Raw genomic sequence first — 12,056 nt, forward strand, 5'->3', positions numbered from 1 at the left:
GCAGTGTGGGGGGCTTTTATTGCAAGTGGGAATTATGCTCTTGTTAGTGGGAAGTACTGTTTAACAGTACACATTGCAGCTGAAGCATAAAAGGTGTTTCGAGAAAGGGACCGCAGCCCTAGTGGCAGAGTATCTGCTCTGCACACAGGAGGACCAAGACACATTCAACCCCTGGATGTCTCATCAAGGTGGTCGGTAGGATGTGGCAGGTTCCACTTGCTCTGCATCTTATGGCTGCTGGCCCATCCTCCATGGCCAAGAGCCTGCCAGACTCTGCACCAACCTTCCCTTGTCCTGAGGGGCCTGCAGATGGAGCCAGCTCCAGCCACCCTTCTCTCTGTACAACATTAGGTCCTTCCACCATGACAGATGCCTTGAGAATAAAAACATTCATGCTGCTTTCATGCAGATTTAGTTGCTTCTGCTCCAGAACAAATCTAAGCAACATCAGGAAGTTCTGTGTCATAGGACCTCTGCTCTGTCAAATGTAGTAGAAGAATGGAGCACAGAAGCACGTAATCTCAAATCTAGCTGCAGCAAAGCACTGGAGCAAGAAGACAGAAGTGTTTTCAAGTGGCTTCCAGAAACGCTAAACTTTTAAAAGTAGCTGCTACCACCAGAAATTCAACACACTCTGCCACAATACAAGATTTAAATGCTACAGTCAGAAATACTAAGGGTGGTACCAACAAGCTTACAGAGAAAGAACAGCAACCCCCCCCCCCCCCCGCACGTCTATCCCCTTCCCACAGCACCCTACAATCAAGGCTCAGGCTGTATTCAGACACCAAGGGTGGTAGGACTAGGAGTGACTGGGCACCTTCTTGTTTATGAGGGTTTGTTAAACTCTAATTGTCCCATTTTACCTAAACCTGCACACACATGGAACAATCCCCCCCCCCCCCCGCAAACCAGGATTTCAGGCCATGGGTTTGACAAGACTGAAAATGATGGCTTAACCAGCCTCCGGCCTCAGCAGTAAGGCTGCTTGAACTTATTTGTAAATGGTAGAGTAAAGCTAAGGCTTTGCCCAGAGCTTCTCATTTTCAAGAAGCAAAATATTTCAAATACTATCCTTTAGTAAGGTACAGTGGAATTCTTACTGATGCACAAACACAAAACCAGCAGTAACTTACAGGTATTTTAACACCATCAGTTTTAGATCTCCTAAACTGTATAGAAGGCAAATTGTAACAAGGTGTGATTTATTCCAGATGTTTAAATTTGGTTACAAAAAATGCTGAAAATGACCAAAAACATTTTCTCTTGGCCTGTAAATGCCATTCTGGTTCAGTGCATCATTTTCATTTGGGGGTGGGGGCAGCAGAAGGTTGCTTCACCCTGAAGTCTTAATCAGTGTCTGGCCAAGAACAGCAAATCATTGTTGGCCAAGAAAACACACTGCAGTGAGGGGACCGCTTCTGGCTCCTGTGCATAAGAAGATGTGCAACCTTTTGAAGGTACTGAAATGCTGTGGAGCAGAAACAAGAAAGGAAACTGCCTCCTGGCCCTCTTGGGCTTTCACTTACCCTGGTAAGCCCAAGCAGCACAGTGAGAAGGAAAGCTAGAAAGAATGGATGGACTTGCAAGACTGCCAGACTAGCAAAGTGTTGCTCTGCCTTGGTAATGCCATTATGACTCCTGCTTTTTGTTTTTGTTAAAGGATATTATTTTTTTTTTTTTACAATATCTTTATTATGTACAAGAATATGGAATATTTGTTTAAGAGCAACTCTAAAGCATTCACCTTAAAAAGACCTCCAGAAGGCCACATCCAAAAACCGCATATTTTCTTCCATGTAATGATTGGGCAGTGCTCACATCAGCTGCCTGGCTTCACCCAGCAAAGGCGCTGCAAAGTCTTTAATGCTGCTGGAGTTCAGCTGAGGGATAGTGCTGATCCTCAGGAATTTGCTGCTAGAATATTTGTTCTTGACAGCCTGTCAGAGGTGTGAAGCGGGAGAAGGTTAAGTTGCAGAGAATATGCAGAGAATATGTTTATCTTGCTGCAGGAATTAAGCTTTCCTGAGAAAGTCATCACTTACACTTGACTACTTGTAGGAGAATGTCAAATTCTCTCAACATCTATTACTTTTACTTTTATTTTTGATGGCAAAGAAACCAAGATCTCCCGGCACCCTGCTGCTCTACTTTCTTTGGCCTAAGGGGAAAGGTTTGTGCTCATCTGATTCCAGCATCCCAAAACGAGAGCACCCAGAAAGGCAGCCTTTGCAAACATGGTGCGCTCCAGGTGTGTTGGCTTGGGCTCATTGGAGCTTTAGAAGAAGAAGAAGAGGAAATGTTTGGATTTGATATCCCGCCTTTCACTCCCCTTCAGGAGTCTCAAAGCGGCTAACATTCTCCTTTCCCTTCCTCCCCCACAACAAACACTCTGTGAAGTGAGTGGGGCTGAGAGACTTCACAGAAGTGTGACTGGCCCAAGGTCACCCAGCAGCTGCATGTGGAGGAGCGGAGACGCGAACCCGGTTCCCCAGATTATGTGACTACCGCTCTTAACCACCACACCAAACTGGCCTAAAACATCTGGAGGCCAACAGCTTGGTGCAGTAAGATATTGATGCAAGTGCCCCTTGCTTGTGTTATCGAAAAGAGACAATCAGAAAAGGAAAGAACAGTAACATTCAGACTATACAGGCTCGAGTGTCAGATGTTTCAAGCTAAAAGGGGCTTCCAGCAAAGGAAGCACACCAATACCCAGGAGTAGGGTGTGTGTAATTTTTTGCCCTTGTTTTCTATATTCCTCTTGTGAGCATGCAGAACAATCAGCATGCTCACCAGAAGCAAGGGGACAAAGTGGTCTCCTCCCCTCCCCCTTTGGGGTAAGGAGCACAATTCAATGCTAGAGCACCTGGTTTAGTACCAGGTTCAAGCCATAAAAGCTTTTGCCAGTCAGTGTAGAAAGTAATGAACTAGGCGGGCTAATTTGGTCTAAATATATAAAGCAGCTCCTTGGGACTTCAGCTGTCCCCCCATGATCACAGATGGTGGGGTGGCAGCAGTGGTAGAGGGGTTCTAACCCCCAATATTAAAGGAAAATAGAGCCAGCACCCAGATCTCAAAGCATCTGGACTTGCCTTATTTTAAGAGAGTGGCAGTTTGCATTCCAGGCTCCCTCCCTCTTGCCCTGTTCTCTTTCCTGGGGTGAACACACCCACCCATGCCCCACAGTAGTTGCCTATAACAGGAACATTAAGCCTAATAGCAGCCAAGGCTGCTAAAATAGGAGCAGATACTTACAAGGTGTTTTGTTAGATTCCTGTTGACTCTGACAACATTCTTGGCCATGTGCTCCATAACAGGGGTAAGACTCTCCTCTTCATATCCAGTATAATAGCACAGCTTGGGGTTCTACAAGGGAGAGGCAGCGGTGGCTGTCAAAGCCTGTTCCAAGAGCACTGTAAACCCCCAGCTGCCAGGGCCACCCATAGTAGCTAGGCAGGACCCAGCAAATCCTTTTGAGCTGTCAGTGGACCTCACAAGCAGACTTGCTCAAACATTTGTGAGTCAGTAGCTTGTCTGTAGGCTTGCAGGACTTAGAGCAAATCGGTTTCTGACTGGGTTATGATGCTGGTAGGGCCTGAAAGCACCTGTGGCCAGCACCTTGCTCATGCTAAGAAGGTCCGGGTCAGTGCCTGGAGGCAAGGAATGCCAGGGATTCTCTTCACAGACTCTCCGCAGGGGCCTCTAGTCCAGTTACTTGGGGGGAGGATGTGGTCTCTGCCCCCTTCCATACCGCTTTCACTCAACCAAGACTCACCCACTGGCCTTCTGAGAAGACCTTCTGAGACAGGCAAATTGCTGCAGCTGCAACCTCTGAAGGATTATAATGCACCATATTGTAGTCCAAAAGGGTCAGTTCCGTCAGGTACTTTGCTAGCAGGTACGATTCAGCAGATGCCTGGCAAAACAGGAAGAGCACTTGCATGAATGCAACCTGCCTCTAGTTTTAATGCCTACCCAGAGAAGCTCGTGTATCTTTGATTTTACTGGAACTTATAACTAGATCTAGAGCAACCCCCACAACCCTGATACTCTCCAGGGTTCTGGACTACAATAATTCCCATCAGTTGTGGTCCAAAATATCTGGAGGATGCCATGTTGGCAGGGGTGGTGGCTTAAGTCAAAGGAGAGTTCTTAACTCCCTTCCTAGCTGCTGTGCCCCTCTTTGCTTCATGACTAGGTGCACTTGCCTTCTCTAAGAGCCCATGCTTCAGTCCTGGATCATCATAGGCACGAGTACAGTCAGCTCTTATTCATCCTGTGGGTCCCTTTTCTTTCATCTAGCCTCTCCCTTAATAGCTGCTTTGTCTATGCTCACTTAGCCACTTGCCAGAGGCCTTGAACCTGTGTTCCTCCCCAGCCCCTTGCACATTTGTGTACTTCAAGAGCAGAAACAAAAAATGGCTTTCATGGGAACAGAGGGCTTGCACAAATTAGTGCATTCACCTCTGGAATCTACACACAGCACCAGGAGACTCTATTTGGCTTGCACATGCCCCTTCCCCTCATTACCAGATACCGTAGTGCCCAAATCAAGTGATGCCATGGTTGGGTCCCAGAACTCCTTCCCGCTCACTCCAACACACAGGTGGACACTCCTTTCAGAAGAGGCTGGTCAGCACCCCCACCCCTCAACCATACTCAACATCCTATTATCAGGCTATCCAAGCTCAAGGTACTGGCAGATGGACCTACATCAGAAACTTTGGCTATTCGCCTCAGGAAGTGGAGTGGTAGCGGTCTTCCTAAGGCAAAGTTAAGCTCCTTAAGGATCTTCTGCTCCGTTGCCCGGATCTGAGTCGGTGTGTATGCTCGGTCGGTCATGCAGACAAAATCCAAAATACTTGGTGGATAGATCTCTTCATATTTTGCAGCCAGAAGCATTGCAGTAACACCAACCAACTGGAGTTCCTTGCGAGAGACAGGCTGAGCCTAGTTTGACACACACAATACTGGTTGCATTACACAAATGTTGAGATATTGAGACCCTACCTTGCTCCTCACTTTTGCACAGGGACAGCTCTCAGGAACTGACAAAGAGGTTACTTAATAGGACCTACTTTATAGTTCTCAATAGTTTGGGTTTCAAGTGTGATGGTGTTTTGGAATCAAGATAGACAGAGGCCCCCCTGCCCTCTGCAAAATCAGCTGCACCATGGTCTCAGAGGGCTGTGTTCTGCTACCTACAGCTCCTAAAAGCACTTTGGAGAAGCGAACACCTCACGTTTTAAAATGGGGATTGTTCCAGAGTATGTCCACCACCTAGTTGAAGCTAAGTTGGTTTGAGTCTGATCAGTGCCTAGGGGGTCGTCATGCATACGCATGACACTTTGGGTCTCATGTAGGAAGGGGGGGGGAATACAAGCATAAAAAGCCAAAGTTTGGCCGACTGGAATGTGGTGAGTGCCAACAACAAATTCCCAGTATACCTAAATTCAAAGCATGGGGAAGATTCCAGTCACTGCTTTTACATCCCAGTGTGAGAGATTAAGCCCATGCTTAAACCTCCCTACTTGACAGTGTCCACTGTTTCAATATCAATCTCCCACCCCCAGTGTGATGATGCCTTCCGTGCCCTGATAGGAGTTGTGGTCCAAAACATCTGGAAAACACCACACTGCAGAAGGCTACTCCACAGCTCAGTCTATGCAACTAGGAACCCCACATCCATCCACCAAGCCCCCACCCAGCAAAAGCGGCATCTCAGAGCTCAAAACAGGAGTTTCATGCACAGCTCCACCGTTCAAGCTTAATATGTGCTATAAATGCCAAGCTTACCTGCAAGAAGCGATCTATGATAGCCACACACATGTAGAGAGTGTCCTGCATAAGTTGGAACCTTGCATGGAGCTGGATCAGCCAGTCAACAAGAATGGCCCGCATCCGCCCATTGATCTCTGTGCCATCAAGGTAGAAGGGAAAGACACGCTGCTGGACCTGTTGGAGAGGGTCAACTAGATCAGAGGCTTGTCCCATGTTTAGATAGCTGGCAAGGGGGGAGCAGCTAGAAGGGAGTCAGACCCAAAATGCATTTGTCAGGGTTCAGGTCCAAGGACTCCAGGGGCATGCCTGCTCATTTGTTAGCAGAATGGCAGCTCCAAGTAGGTGTGTGGTTCTAGAAAGAACTCGTGGTGCAGTTGATTCATTAGTAAAAATTTACTAAGGCAAAAATAAGCTTGACAGTTCAATGCCAGATCCCTGGATTGGCAATCTCTTTACAAATCCAGTTGCAGCAAAATATAACAGTAAAAAACTTAAACATACTATATACACTAAGCAAGTAAAAATCAATTCAGAAAGAGAGTGAAGGAACAGCAGAGAGAGCGGAAGCAAGAACAACATGAGATCCTGTTGGACTGCATTCATAGGCAGACCCTGAAACACAACCAGCTCATTCCAGCTGCATCTCTGTTCCCTTGGAAATCTTCCAGACAATCTGGAAAAGGCTAGAACATTTCTGTTAGCTTCTACAAGCTTCCACGAGTTCTGTACCTCAGAAACATCATAGCTGACAGGATTCCCCATCCAACAGCAGCAGCCCAAACACCACACACCAAGTGGGAAGGAGGATGTTTCGCTGCCAGGCATAAATACCTCCAGATGCCTCAGGTACTGGTAAATATCCTTCACGTAGTCACTGCACATCTGGGGGTCCTCCCTGTCAGCAGCATCAATATCTTCTATATTGCCCCGCAGCATCTCAGAAAAGGCTTGGCACAATTCCACTTCCATAGAAAATGAATTGGGATCCTAGTTTAAGAAGCAACACCCCCCCCACACACACACACCCCAGTTGAAATTATTTTTAACTGGTACTTTGTTTGATTTTCTTGATATTTCACCCTGCCCCTTTTTGTGTTAATATTGTTAACCACCTGGTGACCATTTGGTAGAAAGGCAGGATGCAAGTTTAATAAATAACATCTAAGAAAAAGAGATAGCAGAAGTGAAGCCACAACACCAAATGGGAGATTTTGGAGGCCCACCAATGCTCTTGTAATAAGCTACAGAAAGAGAGGATGGGAGAGGGTCTTCTATTCACTTCCTGCTCAAGCTCCCTTGCACGCTTGCACTCGCTCACCATTTGCCAAGCACCTGGCCTTTGCTTTCTTCCAAATAATTATCTGGCAAGGTGGGTTATACTTGCTCAAGGGCACACAGGTCAACATCAAGTCTCAAGTGGAGACTGAACCCACATGTGCCTTTCACCAAATGAGGATAGAAAAACTTGCATATCACTTGCAACAGCCACATTCCAAGAGAAGTGGTATAACTTGAATCTCACTTAGGAACAATAAGCCTCCCCCATGCCCTCTTCATCCCCTGTCCTGCAAAGCAATGCTGGTGAAACCAAGGTACTTGAAACTTTAGGGATGAAGAAAGCAACTGGATCCATTCGCCTGTAGCATCAGACACCTGCCTGAAAAGGTCGAAGGATTAAACTAGGACCAAGCAGATTCCAGCAGCACCAGTAGAGCCGGCTAGTCCTCCTCCACTTTGGTCCAAACATGCTTGTAAAAAATAGTAATTATTAATTGGGTTGGGAGAGCCAAGTTAGATGAACTGTAGGAGCACAGTTGGCCGTGAGAACATGGGGAAATGTTTGGGTATCAGACACTGAATTTGTTGTACTGAAGACAATGAATGAATTAATTAATAGGCCTCTTTACTAAACATCTGTAAACTACACTGCAACTTGTGGAGGTAGGAAGCAGAAAAGGGGAGAACATTTAGAGAGGTAGCCAGTGCTGTGATGGAAAGTGTCAGGAAGAGAAATTTTTTTGGCTTCTAAAAATCCCCAGGCAGCACCAGCCACTCCCCGCTAGACAAAACAAAATAAAAGCAGTACGCCACCAATATGTGGTCTTCGCCACATCCAATCAGTGCTATATCACCTGCACTGGCTCCCAGTTGAGTACAGGGTCAGGTTTACGGTGCTGGTTCTAACCTTTAAAGCCCTATACGACCTGGGACCCTCATAACTACAGGACTGCCTCTCTAGTACGCCCCGCGGAGGACCTTATGGTCCGCAAACAATAACATCTTGGAGGTCCCGGGCCTCAAGGAGATTAGACTGGCCTCGACCAGAGCCAGGGCCTTTTCGGCCCTGGCCCCAGTCTGGTAGAATGCTCTGTCGCAAGAGACCAGGACCCTGCAGGACTTGACATCTTTCTGCAGGGCCTGCAAGATGGAACTGTTCCACCAGGCCTTTGGTTGAGGCTCAGTCTGACCCAGTGGCGGAGCTTCATGCTCTGGCACCGGGGGGGGGGGGGGGGGGGCGGAGAGCAGGCGGGGGCGGGGCTGGCACATGTCCCGGGGGCGTGGCAAAGGCAGAAATGCAAGAGGCAACGCCCCCCCCACAGCTAAAGGGCTAAAGTTACCTTGAATCCTTTGGGTCTTTGGGTCACCATCCTGTTGCTGATTTCTTGCAAAGGTCCCCGTGGACCATTCAACAGGCTGCGGGTCTTGCCATGATCTACTGTCATGTCTTTCTTCAGATGGTTTAGCATCTAGAAAGTGAGGACCAAGCATTACTTCTTCAAGGGGCTGTGCCCGCTCCCAGAACCCACTGATTAAGACTTAGCCACTATGTGGGCCAGCATACTAGATTCTAAAAAAGGCCCAGAACATTCTGCAAGGTCATCTACTCTCGAGACTCTGCAAGCTAAATTATGTAGTTGTAGGCACTGCATGTCTTATTGCTTAAGCAACACTACCAAAATACTGTGAAGATTTCTGTAAGTTCAGCCATAGAAAAGGTGGGACATCAGATAGGATGACGAATAAGCCCACAATTTACATGTCGGTTACACTCCAGGGGCCACACCTAAAGCCAAAATCACATATAGTCAAAACCCATTCGGTTCAATGGTGGGTGAGATTGCCAAAGTCATTTTTTCACAGAACCCCACCCCCTTTCCTCCTGTTTATATTATTACTGTATTTAAGTATCACACACACAAAACTGAAGTTAAATGTGTGTAAATTGTGGGATTACTGTACGCACACACATGGATTTTGATTGTCATTTCCCACACACTTCCAAGAATATATGTGTAGCCTTAGAGTTTTGATGCCAATAGGAATGAATTCTGTACCAGCTAGTAAAGCTTATGTTTTATCCACTCCTGGGATGGAATAAGAGAATTGTACAGTTTGAAGGCGTCAAAGATCATCTATGGGCCAATAAATCATGGCATATGCCCCCTATGCTCAGTACCACACTTCTACAAGATAAAGAAGCTATTGCACTGCACTGGAAAGAACGTTACCAGCATCTTCTTAACCGCAACTCCCCCATCCTCTCACAAATCCCACAAAAACAAATTAAAGATGAGCTTGCAGTACCTCCAAAACAGAGAGTTGTGTACAGCTATTAACCAAATGAAAAACAACAAAGCCAGAAGACCTAATGGGATACCTTCAAAGTGGGTGGAATCGAACTTACACAACTTCACAAGCTCATCGGAAAAATCTGGGAGAGAAAGGAGATCCCAGCAAACTTTAGGGATGCCAAAATTATCAATCTCTTTAAAAAAAGACAACAGAACAGATTGCAGAAACTATCGAGGTATCTTTTTATTAGCTGCAGCCAGCAAAATTCTTGCAAGGATCTTAGCAAACCGTCTCTTAACAATATCCAAGGTTACCCTTCCTAAATCCCAAAATGTTTTTAGACCTTCTAGGGGGACAGTGGACATGATTTTCACTGCTTGACAGCTTCAAGAAAAATGCAGAGAGCAAAACCAACCCCTGTATATGGCATTTATTGACCTTACTAAGGACTTTGACACTGTAAATCGTAATGCCCTGTGGACTGTCCTTCTGAAAATTGGATGCCCAGATAAATTTGTGAACATCGTTCTGCTCCTGCATGACACTATGACAGCAACAATCTCAGATAACAATGGTTCTCAAAGTGAACCATTCATAGTGGGATCAGATGTTAAACAGGGTTGTGTTATCGCCCCAACTCTATTCATTATTTTCATTGCCATGATCCTACACTTGGTCAAAGGGAAACTCCCCACCAGAGTAGAAATCATATATCAAACAGATGGAAAGCTCTTTAATCTGAGTAGGCTGAAAGCAAAGAGTAAAGTTACCGTAACTTCCACCTTAGAGCTTCAGTATGATGACAATGTAGTGTGTGCACACTCAGAGGATGACCTCCAAGCCATCCTAAATATCTTCACAGAAGCTTACGAAAAGCTTGGCCTATGGCTCAACATCCAAAAAACCAAAGTGCTGCACCAACAAGTACAAAATAACCCCTCTGCAGCACCACAAATCCAACTCAATGCTGTAACATTGGAAAGTGTTGATCACTTTTCGTACTTGGGCAGTTATCTTTCCCCAAGGGCTGACACTGATGCTAAAATCCAGCATTGCCTGAGCTCTGTGAGTGCAGCTTTCTCCCAATTGAAGTGCAGAGTGTACGAGAATCAGGACATTTGCAGGGAAAGCATGTGAAACATGGACCACTTAAAAATGCCATCTCCAACTACTTGAAAGATTTCATCAGTGGTGTCTGAAAAAAATTACACTTCACTTGGGAAAACAGGTGAACTAATGCCAGTGTACTGGAAGAAGCAAAGATCACCAGTGTTGAAGCAATGATTCTTCAACATCAACTTCTTTGGACTAGTCATGTTGTTCAGATGCCTGATTATTGCCTTCCAAAGCAACTACTCTATTCTGAACTTAGAAATGGAAAGCGTAATGCTGGTAGTCAACAAAAGAGCATTAAAGATTCTCTCAAGGCAAATCTTTAAAAATGCAGTATAAGCACAGGTGATTGAGAAACACTGGCGTGCGAGCGCTTCAGTTGGAGAACAGACTTTATCAAAGGTGTCATGGACTAGAACTCTGGATGAAAGGGAGAAACAAGCTCAGAGGAAGGCAAACCCTCATTGTGATCAACTCTTGCCCAGAAACCTATGTCCCCCCTGTGGAAGGATGTGTGAATCCAGAACTGGCCTCCACAGTCACTTATGGACTCACTGTTAAAACTGTGTTCATGGAAGACAATCTTACTTGGCTATGAGGGATCTCCAAAGAAGGAGGAGGGGTGGAGGAGAGAACAGTGGAAACCAAGTTTTACTCAGAGTAAACCCACTTAAATTTATGAGCATGACTATGCTGGGTCCTCTAATTTTAATGCCTCTGTTTTGAGAAAGACTTTGCAGCAGAGCACCATATTCACCCCCTTGGAATCATTTATAAGCAGCTAGATATTACAGACCCCTTCATGGATCACTGCCTTGCCGTGGCGAAGGGGCTTGAATAACTCAGAGAAGCTATGAACTATGCCGAGCAGGGCACCCAAGATGAACAGGTCATAGTGGAGAGTTTTGACCAAACGTGATCCACCTGGAGGAGGAACCGGCAAGCCACTCCAGTATCCCTGCCAAGAAAACTCCATGGACAAAGACAACAGGCATATAAAAGTTATGACGCTGGAAGATGAGCCCCTCAGGTCATTTCACACGCTAGCAAGGTTATGCTTAAAATTCTACAAGGAAGGCTCAAGCAGTATGTGGACCGAGAACTCCCAGAAGTGCAAGCTGGATTTAGAAGAGGCAGAGGAACCAGAGACCAAATTGCAAACATGCGCTGGATTATGGAGAAAGCTAGAGAGTTCCAGAAAGACATTTACTTCTGCTTCATTGACTATGCAAAAGCCTTTGACTGTGTCGACCATGGCAAACTATGGCAAGTTCTTAAAGAAATGGGAGTGCCTGATCACCTTATCTGTCTCCTGAGAAATCTCTATGTAGGACAAGAAGCTAAAGTTAGAACTGGATATGGAACAGCTGATTGGTTCAAAATTGGGAAAGGAGTATGACAAGGCTGTATATTGTCTCCCTGCTTATTTAACTTATATTTAACTTATATGCAGAATTCATCATGCGAAAGGCTGAGCTGGATGAATCCCTAACTGGAATTAAGATTGCTGGAAGAAATATCAACAACCTCAGATATGCAGATGACACAACCTTGATGGCAGAAAATGAGGAGGAATTAAAGAACCT

General features: G+C 45.8%; 1 protein-coding gene across 1 annotated transcript; it reads right to left on the reverse strand.

Moving 5' to 3' along the window:
- On the reverse strand, nt 1–10,425 carry CCNB2 (cyclin B2). The gene is made up of 8 exons (XM_079953546.1): nt 10,360–10,425; nt 8,403–8,531; nt 6,616–6,771; nt 5,800–5,958; nt 4,717–4,953; nt 3,779–3,919; nt 3,259–3,369; nt 1–1,940 (listed from the first exon to the last, which is right to left on the reverse strand). Exons 1-8 carry the CDS (start codon nt 10,408–10,410, stop codon nt 1,818–1,820), a joined length of 1,107 nt encoding a protein of 368 aa, XP_079809672.1. The 5' UTR covers nt 10,411–10,425; the 3' UTR covers nt 1–1,817.
- Nucleotides 10,426–12,056: the final 1,631 nt, after the last annotated feature.

Source organism: Podarcis cretensis, assembly GCF_951804945.1.
Source record: "Podarcis cretensis genome assembly, chromosome: 14".
Taxonomy (NCBI): domain Eukaryota; kingdom Metazoa; phylum Chordata; class Lepidosauria; order Squamata; family Lacertidae; genus Podarcis; species Podarcis cretensis.